This window comes from Nyctibius grandis, chromosome 6, assembly GCF_013368605.1.
Source record: "Nyctibius grandis isolate bNycGra1 chromosome 6, bNycGra1.pri, whole genome shotgun sequence".
In the NCBI taxonomy this organism is placed as follows: domain Eukaryota; kingdom Metazoa; phylum Chordata; class Aves; order Nyctibiiformes; family Nyctibiidae; genus Nyctibius; species Nyctibius grandis.
In genome coordinates, this window is record NC_090663.1 from 21227609 (window position 1) to 21243986 (window position 16378).

Below are 16378 nucleotides of genomic sequence, written 5' to 3' on the forward strand. Positions count from 1 at the left end.
AAGGAGACTCCACAACCTCTCTGGGCAGCCTGTTCCAGTGTTCGGTCACCCTCACCGTAAAGAAGTTTTTCTTTATATATTGAATAGTATTGGTCCCAGTACCAACCCTTGAGGGACTCCACTAGACACAGGCCTCCAACTGGACTCTGTCCCATTGACCACCACTCTCTGGCTTCTTTCCTTCAGCCAGTTCACAATCCACCTCACTACCCAATCATCCAGACCACACTTCCTCAGTTTAGCTGCGAGGATGCTGTGGGAGACCGTGTCAAACGCTTTACTGAAATCGAGATAGACCACATCCACAGCTTTACCATCATCTATCCACTGGGTTACGTCCTCATAAAAGGCTATCAAGTTGGTTAAGCATGACTTCCCCTTGGTGAAGCCATGCTGAGTGCCCCTAATGATCCCCCTATCCTTGATGTGCCTAGAGACAGAACCAAGGACAAGTTGTTCCATCACCTTTCCGGGGATGGAGGTGAGGCTGACCGGCCTATAGTTACCCGGGTCCTCCTTCCTGCCCTTTTTGAAGACTGAAGTGACATTCGCTTTCCTCCAGTCCTCAGGCACCTCTCCTGTTGCCCACGACTTAGCAAAGATGATGGAAAATGGCCTAGCAATGACTTCCGCCAGCTCCCTCAGCACCCGCGGGTCCTATTGTCATTGTCAGCAATTTAACTAGTTCTGGTTCTAGAGCTAGGAAGGTACTCAAGGTTTAGGTACTCTTATGTTTTTATACTAAGGACCAGATCATGGCCTGGGTAATCTCACTGTATTAGATCATTAAATGGGGTGAGGCTCCTCTTCTCGTTGGTGCCTGTCAATGTTTCCCCCTGCTACGGAAAAAACAGAAGGCTTTGGGACATCCAGATCTTCTCCCTGAACTAGAGAAGAGCTGGCCAGAGAGAGTGCATACAGTCTTTTTCCAAGTCACCAGCATCCCCTGGAGGAGTTCTAACTCTAAGCAGAGAACTAGCCATAAACCACCACAGCTCAGGGGTGGTGGGACAGGAAGCCCCCATTCAGCTCTTGCACTGCAGAAATGCACCATCACTCAGTGCAGACTGCGAAAGTACAATCCAGACCTTGGTCTTTACTCTTTTTCACTCATATTACAACTTGAAGACAGTCTGTTATTACAGCAAGGCCTACTGGCATGGATTTTTAAAGATGGCAGTTATCTCTACCTGACTCTGGAGAGATCACCACGTCAAAAGCTCAAGCCTGGTAGGCACTCCTATGAAAAAACATACTTAGTATGGTCGAGAAGAAAATGCTTAGGGACATGAGGCAAAAACATATTCCTGGATCAACTATTCACCCTGTAAGTCACTTAACTATCATCAAGTTCCAAAATACGTAAGTAGAGAGAATTCTTTTTCTTCCATAGAAATTTTGGCTGATTTTGAGTGGTCTAGTCTCCCAATTTGGGGAAATAAGGCTTTCACCATTAATGGTGAAGACACTGGGAGCAGCAACCAGTATTTACACAGAACTATGCTAATATGCATTTTATATAAATCAGAGTTCATTATTATTAACACCTGGTATAAGGACTTTTATAATAAAATATTTATTACATTTTACCTTGGCTGCTGCTTTCTTCATCAATTCCAAAGCAAGTTTTGTATTCTTTTTCACACCTTGGCCCTAAGAAATGGATATGTGAAACAATCATTGTTTACAAATACAGAATATAGGCTGATGAAAATTCACATATACACATTCAAAATGCATTTTAACATTGATACTATTATTTACTAGGTGCTATTTGGCTTTAAACAGCTAGAACAATAAAGCAGCTTTGTGCTCATCCTTCATTCACAGCTTTACAAAATCTCAATGATTCAGTCTAGGAAAAAATATTTCACCAGTCGATCCAAGTGATTTTTATGGGTAAATAATATCACAGATCTTTAATTTTTGGCTACTAAGGAAGAATTAATAGCATTCAAATATGCATAGATTGTTCATGATTTGGCAATGAGTAAGAACTCTCAATTTTCCTGAAAAAGGATGTCATGAGTGTCTCCAGAGGAAATACACAGATGTCATGCTGATGATGTCCATATAAATTAATTCCAGACACGGGTCAAACAGACTACGGGTGCTCAAAATTAACACAAGCAGAACTTATGCAAACATTTTGTAGAGAAGAGTCCTCCACTGTCAAAGGAATGAGATGAAGACCTAGCGGTTCTTCACTTATATCTCTGACCTTTAGTACTAGTACTGTTGCATGTCTTATGGGTGACACCACTTAGCTGATACAACTTATTTGACTCATGTGGGGTTATGCCTCAGTTTAGCTTCTGCTGTCTACTGCTTCTAGCAGGGAAAAGCTAACTGCATGCAGAGACTATTTAATTCCTACTAAAAAAAATTCCCAGAGATCTAATAAAGGGCATTCTATGAAAGGATCGAACTTTCACCTACATCTCTACACCAAAGCCTATGCCTGCTAGCTGGTTAGATTTTTGAGGTGACAAGCCATTAGGAAAAATTAGGATCCACAATTTAGGTGGTATTTTGATCCTGATTCTGGCTAGGAACAAAGTGACTAAACTGCTTTTAACTTGCTTTTTTTAAAAATTTTTCTGCATATCTGGTAAAAATCAACATCAGCTTCATAACTATTGATTGATTTTCAGAGTAAATCTAAAAGGACTTGTATGCACTCTCAGTGTGTCTCTGCAGACAACTTACAAACATCTATATCATAGGAATGATTTTTTGAAGTGAAAATACAAAACATGACTTACCTTAAATAACACAATGGCATAATCATAGATTAACACTGGATCTTCTGTTTCTGTTGCACCCTTTGAATACCATTCTATTGCAGCCTCAGGATTTTTTGCCACTCCTTGTTGGCCCCAAAACAGCATCTGAGCCAATCGTTGCTAAAAGAAAACAGCATAAGCACTAATGTTGTAAATGCTAGTATTGAAACTGGAATCGCAGGAGCAGACTTTTGGAAACTTAAATGGATCTTAAATATGTGAAGAAACTAGTTACATATCCTCAACAGTTTGAAAACAATTGGTTATCAGGAATATTCAGAGGGCCTCCCAGTGGTGAAATGTACTGATATTAAATCTACAGCAGGGTTATTTTTAGAGCTGTCAGTACCACAAAAGTCTGGCTTGATTTAAGTGAAGAGGAAAGTGATAAAGGCAGATCTGATGCATGCAAATGGCTCAGTATTACAACATATTGCTGCTGGTCTCAGATCAGCAGCAGTAACTGCACTATGTCATATACAAACCCAGGGAAGACGATCAGAGAAGGAGGTTGCTAAGTCTCGACAACTCTTCCCTTTTGCCTTGCATCATTGTTACAGCTTTTTGCATGGTCACTGGATATTATCAGACAGAAACATGGGAAATAGTTTAAGCTCATAAAAAAGAAGCAATTCTGGGTGGAAAGAGAAAATGTCTGTCCGCTTCACTCTCCTCCACAACTTTTCTACGTAGTTTGCAGATGTACATACACGATGCGTGTATAAAAGCAAGAAAGGGGAAATACATTACTTTATACCTGTGCAGCTGCATTTCCTCTTGTTGCTTCATGTTTTAACCACATAAAGACATCACCATTTTCTTTTGTTTGAGCTTTTAGCAGTTCATCATCCATTAGCCTTATAGTTTCAACAAATGCCTGAAAAGTAGGTGAACAGAAAAAATTATTACACAATGAATTCATACATCTGCCACCAAAATGAAAATGTTGCCTATTTCCTGTTTATCCCTAAAAATTCATGATCAGTTCTGGGTTTTAAAATTCTCACCACCCCTCTGCTGGCCAGTGCATTAAGAACCATCCTTGCATCCAGTGTAAAAACCATTTACTGCTTTGTTACAGTACAAAACTGTGAATCCAGTCTACACTGGAAAGAGATGCCAAGACGGCAACAACTGAAAAAACAAAACCCCACCTTTGTAGTTTTATATGCACTTAATAATGGCAAAGAAGTGTTTTTAGGCCTTTTAAGGCTTTTCAGTTTCTTAGAAATTTCTCTTAAAAGATAAAAAAAAAGGGCTGGTAGAAAGCTTGATGAAGTGCCCTACAGCACTCTTATCTAGGTGTCTGTCTGCTTATTTTTAGTTCTTCAACAACCAAAATCTCTCTATTTTTTGTATATTATTCTTTCTGATAAACCAGGATCCTAGTACTGGCCTACCTGGAGTATTCTTTACAGATAAAGTTGTGTTACCTCCCATTTAGCAGCTCATTCTAAAACCATTTTACTATAACTTTAGCTCATCAGACAGCTATTTAACAGCCAAATCTTTACATTTGATTATAGAAAAGGTGTAAGTACGGAGAGGACAATTCATGTTTTGCATGAACCTCATGATGTTTGGCTATTGAAACAGTAGATCAGTGGCTTAATAAACACATCCAATTATAATAATAATTAGAAATCTGAGGGAGGAATTAGGGCCCAAGAATAAGATTTAGACTTTACTGAAAGATAGGTGTGTGGACAATTCCAAGGATTTGAGCCTAACTTTGATTTGGCTTCCCTCTTGCTAAGAAACAGAGTAATGACACCTACATATAATTCAGGGGATTTTGTAACAATCATAGAATCATAGAATGGTTTGGGTTGGAAGGGACCTTTAAAGATCATTTAGTCCAACACCGCTGCCATGGGCAGGGACATCAATCAGATGAGCTAATATTTGTAAATCAAGACAAATATGTTCTGGCCACATAATTAACATTAATATATGAAAAGCCATTTGCACAGAAAACAAATTCAGATACACTTCTAACTCTTTTACCTGTTCCCCTTCTATAGTGTGTTGATCCAACGATGTCTTTATTGCAATATTACTGTAATAAGCATACGACAGCTCCAAATCAAGTGGATAGTTATTAATGCCTTGGTAATGTTTATAGCCAAGATTCATCACGGCAAGTCTCTCATTACCCTGAGCGCCAACTAAACTATACAGACGTCCCTGGCAAAAATCAACAGACAAACAAGAGTGAATTCACTGCACATATCATAAGTTTAGCACTTTGGTGGAGATTTACAAGGAATAGAGTGTTCATACTGGTAGCTGATATACTAGCTATACCATGTAAACACAGCTGCAGAATCAAGCACAGCCCTAAAGTAGTTAAAATGTCTTCTATATGTATAGAAAGAGTTGAAAGAAAAAATAGACTCTCGAAATACTTTCCAAGTATTGCACTTATTCTGCCACCACTAAGTGTGCAGCAATTTTTTAATGCCACTTTATTATAGCATTAATTGTACTCTGACACTTTTTATACTCAGCAGTGACTTAACTCATCTCACTGATGTCAACTAGAGTTTTCGCACTGAATTTAGTGGAAACATACAGAAGTTAACAAACAGCACTTGAAAATCTTACCCTAAGAATCTGACAGGACTAGAAAGATGGGACTTGTGGCTTACAAGGTGTCAGCACAAAGCTCCCTTGACATACACATTAATTGGTGCTAAAATAGTCTAGGTACTGCACATTTGCCAAAACCATTTTCAGCACTACTATTATTTTTCACCTGCACAGTAATAAAAACACTGGTGTCCCATCTGCGCTGGATATTAAATTATTTTCTACATTATCTGAAGCGGATCCAATAATGAAATTACTTAGCCTCCATAACTAGCACTAGGTATACTCCATAATTAGGGTATAAAAGAGGCTCCTGTCTAAGGTTTCTTGTGTTTGAGAAACTGGAGTGAGCTTGGTCTCATATTAACCTCTCAGGAGTTCTTTTGATTTAGTATCCTGGAACCACATTAGGCAGATCGACTATTCTTTATGAGCATTTTATATTACACTATTACATCACAATTAAATATCTGTTGGCAATTTGAGTATAGCCCTCTTCCAGTGACACATGAACACCTCCCCTTTATTTGACCTTGCAAGGGAATCCCACGGAAACATTTCAGTTATTTGCTGAACTCAGGTCAGGTGTTCACGTGCTCCACAATTGCTCAGCTGAAGCATGGTCAGTTTTTTTTTCCCAAAAGAAAACTCTTCTACTTTGGTTACTTTTAATCCTTTGACCATAATACACTCAGTGCCACATTTTTGCACACTCTAAAATGGGACTTCCTTCTTGACTGTACCATACACCCTTTCCACTTTAGGAGATTTGCCTGATGTGAGACTTTTTTCATACCCATCTACAAATGACTGTGGCTGACTCGAGGGTTATTACCTCATCTTACCTCCTCACTGACTTGGAAAAGCAGTATGTTCCATGCTGTTTGCTTTGCCACCATTATTAGGTCTTACTAAATCATTGATTTCCTTGTTCTCAATGAGCAGGATAAAAATTCCCACCATCAGGATTTCCTAAAGACTTCACTGCCATCAGGCTGTTTAGGAGTAGCTGTATTGGGGAATTCGTTCAACCACAGCCTGGATCTGAAGGCCATTTCACATTTTTTAATTCAATTGATCATAAATTCACCCCATTTCTAAATTGCCTTTAAAGGTAATTAATTTCACAGACATAACCAAACATATTAAATATACTACCTTTGTATGATCCACAGACACACCGAGCCCTGTTTCAAATACAACTGCAAGGAAATAGGAAGCTTTATGGTATCCACAACAACTGGAATCCACCAAGAGAGGGACAGAGGAGGCCATATTGCTGAGGCCATTGGCACTGGACAGACCCTTTGCAACCTTCTCAAATATCCTCCGGCCAGCTTCTAGAACTGTATCACTTTCATCTTCTAACACTAAAAATAAAACATAGGACACACAGTTATTGCAATAGTTAAAATCAGGAACTGACTTCCCCGCCTTAATTTAATGGGACTAGACAGATTCTGTTGTTTCTCATGCTGAATGTTACTGTCAACGCAGACAACCAAAATCCCTAGAGATAAAAAGTACTATTGAATAGGAAGGGTGAATAAAAATCCAAAAGATCATCTCAAAGTAACTAACCACTAAAAACGTAAGGATATCTCTCTTTCCTTGTACATAATAAGCCATTCTTCATTTGCAGCACAACATATAAGCCACACGACACTCCTTTAGCTGATATGAAAAAAATGTATAAATCATGAACTGAAGTCAAAGCGTACTAACTTATATGACATACACTGTGGAGCTATGAAGAAGAATAAAATAAAATACGATTACCATCTGGAGCACTGAAATCCATCTCTTGTAACAGTTTGAACAAAGTGTGGTACTTTTCCCTGAGCTCTTTTCCCCACATGAAGGCATCACATTTGAATTTTTCTCCATATTTGTGAATCAGCTCCAAATAATAGCTGTCATAGTAACCTAGAGAAAACAACATATTTAAGACACAAAAGCTGACTTGGCTGGTCTTTAAAACAAGCTTCTGGTAGAAAAAAAAAGATGTTTCTAAGGTAAACGAAAAATTCATGGACAAGATGAGCACCTCCTTAACACAAAGTAGCACTAAAAACTCATACAGCTAGTACAGGCCACTTACAAATACATAAGATTTCTTCTACTCTCTTCCATAATCTGGTCACAATGCATGTGATCGAATTCCGATTGGAAACATAAGCTAGTTTTCAGTAGACATTTAAGCTATGTTACTCTTCTTTCACTAAAGTGGTTGCTTTGGTATAAACCTATCAATTACTGCACATTAGGCAACTGTAGCAGAGACATTCTAGCAAAAACCACCCATTTTGGGGAAAGGGCTTAAAATGCAGTGTGCCTTTAGGGTAATTTGGGAATGAAACAGAAAAAAGGCAATTGAATAGCTTACATGTAAGCTTCAAAGTGTTTCTTTGTCCCTTTATGCACCTGTCTTATTAGAGAAGAAATATCAAGAACGTGATTTAAGTTTGTATTCCATGGCACAAAAGCCTTTGCAGGGACAAAACCACATTTTTAGCTACTAGTAACAAGGCTAAACTCTTCAAATTGCCTTTTTTTTCTTGTTTACTTTTGACGATCATTATCCACATTCTGGCAAAAAGAAAGAAAACAGTTCTCCAAAGACGACAGTTTAAAATTTGTATCTCATAGATCAACACTTACAATTTCTTTGCACATTTTCGCCTTGCCTTACAGTATGTCTGTACTCATAAACTATGTCTTGAATGTCCATACATCTCTCGTAGTAGAGTTCAATTTGTTCCACTGTTTCTTTGTCATGAAGAGGGTTAGAAATCTATAAAAAGGCAAATAATGGATAAATGGCATCTACAGTATCTGTTGCTGTCTATGCTTGGCTAGAAAGAAGTGTTGTAGGCAAATAACAAAAGGAAACAGATTGTTTACTCCAATCAGCTTATTTGGCACATCATGTTAATGTGCCAGACAACCTGACGCTGGCCACAATAGACTATAAGTTTCAATAGTCAGCATAATCCAAGAAACCATGGGTGAACTTCCAAAACTGACCAAGCCTATGTGTCTTTTACCACCGATTTCAACAAAACCATAAATTAATCAAATGTGTTCAATACTCTATCATCAAAAACTCTGGGAAACAAAGCAATACTGAAAATAAGTCGTTACTTAAATATAGATTTAGGAACATTGCTTTACATACTCTCTTCTAGAAGTCTTATCTTTTAGCATTTGAAGTGGTAGCTAAGACTCCTTAGATTTCAAGAGAAAATTATCACATTTTGGTTATATATTCCCAAGTACTATTATGCTTCATAGCAAGTTTATCACTTGGTAAGAGCTTCAGTTAAAAAAAAAAAATACAGTCATAGCTGGCTGCTAATATTTAAACATTTCCAAATACTGCTTTTGTTTACCTGTTCTGTTTCCAACACATTGAGACGATAGTATTTCACAGGTCCAAAGAACGCTTCGATACCATTTACATATCCACTGCCTCCAAGAACGAAGTATCCAGCAGTGTCATCATAATAGAAATCTTCCCTAAAACTTGAGAACATGAAAAGAAGTAAGCTGGCTATCAAGAGGTACTATGAAAGAAAAAAAGAAATTTGTATCTCAGAATTTCCATAACTGACAGTCTTAAACTCATAGCCAGTATGTTTTTTTGTCTCATGTGTTTACTCTCAAAATCTACTCTGCAACTTAGTGTGATAAATTCTGGAGTAAATTTAACAAATCCCTTGTCTACAAACATATTAAACCAGTAAGGTGTTTTATTTTTCTGACCTGGAGGTATCTTCTGGTGTTTTATGCATCATTACACAACCTCAGAGATTTCAGTTCCACCTCTCCCTTGCACTTTCCTAAAATTGGCATCTGAAAATTTAAGTTATCTGTCTCCTAGAGTTACAAATTTACAATTTCTGGTTTGTAAACCATAGCAGAGAAGGAACAACACTGAAGTCTGCCATGCAATTTACTGTTACATAGTTTGCATATTAAAAGGGTTTTTTTAAAATTATTTCACAAGAGTCTATCTTAAATTATAGTGAAAGAGAACAATTAAAGATCCATTTAAAAATTATTCATTTGCTTAGAATAAAGGATAGAGCAAGAACATTTTTGGTAAAAGTTTTGCTCTCTACCTAAGCAAAGCAGATAACAATTTCAACCGTGAAATCCTACCTCTCTCACAGCAACAGTAAAACTTCCCTTGACTTCAGTAAGGCCAAGACTTCACTTGAAGACTGATCCTAATGCCACTGACCTTCCAATCAGTTTTTAGTGAGGGTTATCAGACTCTAGTACTAGATTATGCAGCATGTTAACCCAACTAGCTCATGGCATTAACAAAATTATTCAGCTCATGCTCAATGTAAGCACAGTAACGAGGTGGAAAAAGACCACAGACATTTTAAAAATCATCTGGAATCTCAGTTACAAACTTGTGCTCTCCTTCTCACATTTTCCATTTCTGAACACATACACACATATTACTCAAGAAAGGGGAAAATGCTCCTTACGTAAAAGACTGATGATGATGTCTTTTCAAATTCTTCCCAACACTGCTTACTTCTATCTAAAAGAACACAAAATATTAATTATAATAAACAAAATATTACAAGGTACTTTTATTAAGCCATTTCAACCTATAGATCAGAAGACTACAGCTACAGCTTGTTGCATCTCCTCTGCACTAAAGAGGATGGTGTCACGTATCTGACATATGTCAGAAGAGTTTAATGGAAAGCATTGGCACTGGTCTGTCCTGGCCAACCACGAGCGACAAAAAATAGCAAAAATAGCACAGATGTTGCCTACTTGAGCTATTTCATTCCTGTATTCAGTTACAAGACATCCGTACTTTGCTGAAGCTTTTATTCTTTCAAGGTGTGAAACACTGTTTTGCTTTTATATAGCAGAGATGCTAAATGAAGAGAAAATTGATCTCCTCATGAAATTGTAGCTTACATGTGAAGAATAGCCATAAAGCTAATGCAACAGGTCATGATTTCAAATAATCTGGGTTCAACTCCTACTTTTACAGGAGGTGTACTTTCAGCAGACTTTCAGTGCCAGAACGGCTAAAGGAATTCAGATACCCAAGAAAGAAGACAAGATAAGATTTTCATACGTGTTGGTATTGTAAAAAGTTGCCTAAGGACTCACAAAACAACCCTACAACATTTTCTCAAGTGCTTATGTATTTTTAGGGATTCATCTGCATCTTCAGACGCTCTTAAAATCTGGCTCTTAATTTCTCGATGCCTCAATTTCCCAACCTTCCCTAATTTACATATTTTGTCTCAGATCATGCTCAACTAAATGCATCTAAATCAATGGAAGTGAAATAATCATAGAATCATTTAGGTTGGAAAAGACCTTTAAGATCATCGAGTCCAACCGTTAACCTAGCACTGCCAAGTCCACCACTAAACTACGTCCCTAAGCACCGCTTCTACATGTCTTTTAAATACCTCCAGGGATGAGGACTCCACCACTTCCCTGGGCAGCCTGTTTCAATGCCTGACAACCCTTTCGGTGGAGAAATTTTTCCTAACATCCTGTTCTAAACCAATTCCATGAGTTGGAACTAGATGATCTTTAAGGTCCCTTCCAACCCAAGCCACTCTATGATTCTATGATTTCTCTCAGCCTCAGCTATTAAGGGGTTTGTCAGAGGCATAATCAAATTAGACAAATCTCAGCTTGATCCTGTAATTCAATAGCATGCATACCTGTCCACCCTTAAAAGAGAGATCCAATCGAAACCACTGCTTCAGAGGAAGGCTGAAGCTAGTTTTCACTGCAAGGTCATCTCCTCTCATGAGGTGCATCTGAATATGCACATAACCTGTCAGAGCAACAAAGGAAGAAAAAGGAAATAAACACCGCAGAAATATCAACATCAAGAAAGGTCTTCCTAATGTATTATTTTCTTCATCCTTCATGCCCAGAGATCTGGGCGCTCGCCAAGCCATACATCTGTTCTCACATAATCCCAGGGCAACGTGCTCCACATTTCAATTACACATCTCGAATGCTAATGCCCAGGCTCCCACATGAAACCACACACTTAAAACCAACTGTCTGAGGGATAAGCACACTAAACATAAGGCAAACAGGGAGGGTGCCACAGTTGATCTCAAACACCAGAAAGCAGACACAACTTGCAGCAAACAGCAGAGGGGAACAGCAGACAATGGTATCTACTCAACACTCAACTGCTAGCATGTGACAGTTCAATGATCAAGTACAAGATGACTCTACCCTCCACTGCTTGGACCTGCAAAAGCTAGACTCATGATCTGAACTCTACAGACTAGAACACGCTATTAGGATAATCTAGTCTAACACTGAGAATAAATCTGGCCCTAAAACCTCTCCCAGCAAATCTCATATCAAGCTGGTAACTTCCGGCTGAGCTGCCATTTTTGTTTGTTCTTCAAAGAAAAGCATACAGTTTATAATGCATAGATTAATTATCTAGATCGGTTAAAAGACAGAGAAAAAGGAAATAGCAAAATAACAGAGAGGAAAAGATTAGTTGTGAAATTTGCAAAGAAGGGGAAAAAATGTCTTATGAGAAAGCCAGGTGTGTACTTTTAAAACCCTGCACACTCACTTCCTCTGTGAGCCTGCCAGTCAGCCCCCAGCTGCTGAATTTCACTCTCTATCAGAGGCTGAAGAGCCGTCTTCTGGCCAGAATGTTCCTCTACTGCAAGGGTTGCTAGACTAAGACAGTGCCACCTCTTCACTTTTTTTTGGACCAGTAAAATAGACTGTGCTTCTTGAACATCACAATATAGGCAAGACCTTGAATCATTTGGACTTCTTCTGAAGCTATTTGAAATTTTCAAAAATTTTCATGTAGTATGTATGTAAGAATTGAGAAGAACATTAAAATAATACTTCAATAATAATTACAAAAGTTATTTATAGAGGTAAAACTGTTTAATCCCAGTGTATGTTCCTGATCTGCACAATTCAAGTCTACTCTCCTGATACAGTAGATGTTTTCTGAAGTTAGCCAAGACTAGATGCTATGCAATTATTTCTCAGTTTTACTCTATTAATTTAGCAGCTACTCTCCTGTTGAGACACTACAGTCAAAAAGAAGCATTTTGCAAGGGATCTGTTTCACAAAACAGGTCTGATAATATGTGTATAAATGCTATTCCTATGCACAGATCTATAAAGACTATATTAGACCCCTTCTCAAGGCCATTAATAATATCCCTTACCTTTCTCATTTAGAAATACAGCAGGAGTACTATACATTTCTTTCGGATCAATAAAATAGAGGATGCCACATAGATCCTTTTCACAGTGATGAAGTAAATATAGCCAGATTGAAACGGTGAACCTGCACGAGCAAAAATAAACAAAAAATCCACTCCTGATGACAAATCTCCCTATATAATTTGAAAAGCCTACATTTCACCTTAATTTAGCAAATCTGTTTCATGCATGTAATCTTCAGAACAGAACACATCCTCTGCAGTGAAAACCTTCAGAGCAACAGTACTTAAGACTCTTGGATCTGCTTTTAACCATGCACTTTTGTGGTAACAACATGAGAGGAGATTATGGGAGTGTTATCTGAATCAATAAAGAACTGAAAACACGACCGAGACAACTTGGAGCCAACCTCCCGCATGCAGGCTACAGTACAAAATCCCCAAATGCATGGTCTTGTAATCTTGATTGTGGAAGCCAGTATAAACTAAGCTGTGTCTTCTGTGCTAAATGCTAACTGTGAAAATGTGCTTGGGAGAAGCAGTTAAAAATGAATCCAGCCTCTGAGTAGTACAGATAGGTATGAATAGCTGCCACAGAGCTATCACAGGATAAATAAAGGTGGAGCCTGTGCAAACTATGGAGCTGTGCAAAATAAAAAACTGAAGACCCAACAACGCTATCTACTTAGAAATTTCTGTACAAAGATGGCTGAGGCACTAAAAGCAGAATTTATACCACAGTATCTAACTTTAAGGAGTTCCTTTGTGCTAGACTAAATCTGTTTCAGTGCTCTTAACAGCAACTTGACTACTTATTTCCCTAACATTTCTGTAGCAGGTAGGCCAATGCTGAATGCCTTTGAAAACCATACCTCCAATGTACAACCCAGCAAAGCATTACAATTATTATCATCTCTGATAAAGAAGTCCTCTTTTCTTAGTGACTTCTAGAAGGAGATATTATTTGGGTTTTGTTTTTCTATAATTAAGAAAAAAAGTCAATATTTGTTTATAATACTTTAGAATTGGGTCTTGCCTTGCTTCCCTCTCAAGCAGTTGCTGAACATAAGAGTACCTTGTATCTTTTCCTAAACTAAGCCAATATAGGTCTGAAAGCCTAACACCTGCTCTCCTGCTTAAAAAAAATGCAAGGGTAGTGAAGTTTTCCCCAATAGAGTCTACACCTTAAATACCTAATAACACTGTACCCTCCAGAGATGTACATGGGTGAGGCAGAAGGGTTTGTAAATCACAATCACTTGTATATTGATTATTATGACCTACAGGCAAACACTGTGCTTCCAGAAATGCTGCTTATGCTTACGTATCGCTCTTTTCATCTTTCATCTCTGGCAATATCGCGAACTTAAATACCGCAGCCTCCACTTAATCCTTGATTGCCAGTCTGAGCACATAACTGTTCTGGACAAATTTCCTGGGACAGAATTTGGGACAATGCTGACTCATTTCACATCCCCCATTGCTGCAGAATGCCGTACAGCATGAGTAGTCCTGTACAGTCCCAGCCTATCCTTGCTGCAGGCTGTCCATTGGTAGCTACCTCAAATGACAGTTGTCTATCTATCTCCAGTCCTCTTTCGTTACAAATGAGTCAAACGAGTAACTTCAGTTAGATCCATCTGCTTCTGTCAGCCTTTTCGTGCAGCGGGGAACCACCGCTCACATATGGAGAGCAGAAGGAAAACTCTCTTCCTCTTCTTAACAGAGCTACCCCAGGCTGTCATGCAACCACAACAGACAGGCAATGTTCTATGTTAACACTGGAGACACCACCCGAACGCAAGAGAGGGTGGAACTGTGTGGAGCCAGTAAAGAGCTGCAGAAATTAATGCCATGTATTCTCAATCAGTGCTTGAGTGCCTCAGTGCCAGAAGCAGAATGCAGCTGTGCTGGTGAGTAAAGGGCAGCAGGCTGTGCAAACCAGGCTGTCACCCATCCTTAAGAGGCCAGGAGATAAAAATTGCTCTGTACTTATGACTTCAGAGATATAGTTTGAAGGCTAGTAATTTGTATGCAACGTGCGCTATCTGGCAAGTCTTCTTTGGCACTCTTCTTGTGGTCACAGGCCAAACACAAATCAGAAGCCAAGTTCCAGTTCCTGTGATCACTTCCTATTTCTGGCATAATGTTGCCGGGGTAACAGCATCTGGTGGAAGGGAGATATATTTATATATCTCTACATAAACACTTTTTCCTCTGAAGTTGCAAAATATGATGAAGAGTTATGACAGTTTTGGGAAGGGGGAGAAGAGTAGAGAAAGATGATCTTCCCAGAGTGATTCCTCTGTAGCTAAGGGGTTTTACTCCTGTCCAACTAGGAGAGTTTACACAGGGATGATGGAAGGAAATAGTGCAAGCTCAAGATGGAAGACTTATCTAGGCAGGGGACTCTATCACTAAGGGCTTGTCAGCTGCAAAATAAACTAGTGTGAATTTATAGGGAAAAAGCTGCTCCACACTGCTTGCCCTTGCAACAAACCCTACTCTGAACTTGGTCTGCAGATGATGTTTGAAATGCATATCTCTTTGTAATGGAGAAAACCCCAGGTTAGCTAGCCATGAGACAGCAGTCTGATCATGACAGCACATAACAGCTCACTTACCCACCTAACTGTACCTAACCAGCTCAGTTACACCTACTTACACAGCACTGCACTAACACGTACTGTAAGCATCTTTCTGAGGTTCAGCTTAATCCTCTCCAAAACTGAAATCAGAGAACAGAAGCAATTGCTAACTAGTTTTCTTTCGAGCCTTTTCTCAAATTAGTAGGCAGTATCCCTTTAATTTGTGGTACAGGCTAAGAGTTTAAGTACATTCTATAGCCTTCAATAATCAACTACAGCCCGCTTCAATTATTTGCCTATACTTACATGGGATAATCAATCTGATGTTGTCTGACTGTCTCAAGTTCTCTGTTTTCAAATTGTTCAAATTTCTTCAAGATTCCTGTTTTCTCCCCACTGGAAGCGTATATAAAGTTCAGAATATGGACACCATCTGAAAAATACAATCTTTCTTAATCTGCCAGACAACAAGTGTTAACTCATTAATTAGCTCACACTCGTACAGTCAAACATTTGAATCGCACAACAGATCAAAAATTAACACAAACCTTCAAGTAAGTCCTTAAACACAAGTTCACTTGCTGTTATTAAATACATTAAAATCTTGGACTGAATAACCCATGAAAAGTGAAATGAAGTCCTTTTCCAGCTGGTATTTGAAGCAGGGAAAGAACAGACTCATTTAAATCTAAGATACTCAAAGAACCAGTTAGTAAGGAAGAAATCTTCATTTATGTTATTCGCTTAAATCTCGCGTTCTCTTTGGTTATGCCTATGTGACATTACTCCACAGCTCTTGGACTTGCTTTCCATTTTCAGCTCTCCAGTTTATACTGTATTTATGGACAGATACCAATTCTGTTCTTAACTGATATGCATAATCCTGTAATAAATCTGATAAAGCTGCCCCTGCTGAGAAACAGGAAAAAGATCTTTAAGGCCATGACATATCACCAGCTTTCCTAGAAAAATGAAAAAAAAAAAACAATCAAAAAAACAACAAAAAACCCCAAACCCCAAGCAATTTTTTACACACTTATTTTAAAAAATAAATTTGAACAAAATGTTATTTCCTTCTATTTCTTGTTATAGTGTTTTCATCTATAATAGAATTAGATAATACATAAGATGTTTCACACTGTTGTCAGAGATCACTGTCGTCAGATGCTCTGTCTACAAAATGTATTTTAGA

At 38.4% G+C, this 16378-nt stretch overlaps 1 protein-coding gene across 3 annotated transcripts in view; it reads right to left on the reverse strand.

Annotated features, from left to right (window-relative positions):
• The window catches only part of SEL1L3 (SEL1L family member 3), a 37957-nt gene that overhangs the window by 15663 nt on the left and 5916 nt on the right, over positions 1-16378 (reverse strand). For 2 of the 3 annotated variants that reach the window (XM_068403201.1, XM_068403202.1), the window contains exons 3-14: positions 15493-15619; positions 12602-12723; positions 11096-11211; positions 9881-9936; positions 8771-8903; positions 8040-8172; positions 7158-7304; positions 6537-6748; positions 4794-4973; positions 3544-3663; positions 2766-2906; positions 1591-1653 (exon numbers count right to left, since the gene is read on the reverse strand). In XM_068403201.1, coding sequence (XP_068259302.1) covers positions 1591-1653; positions 2766-2906; positions 3544-3663; positions 4794-4973; positions 6537-6748; positions 7158-7304; positions 8040-8172; positions 8771-8903; positions 9881-9936; positions 11096-11211; positions 12602-12723; positions 15493-15619 — 1550 coding nt within the window. Of the gene's footprint in view, positions 1-1590; positions 1654-2765; positions 2907-3543; positions 3664-4793; positions 4974-6536; positions 6749-7157; positions 7305-8039; positions 8173-8770; positions 8904-9880; positions 9937-11095; positions 11212-12601; positions 12724-15492; positions 15620-15734; positions 16099-16378 lie in introns of all 3 variants that reach the window. The other variant, XM_068403203.1, reaches the window with a different exon arrangement.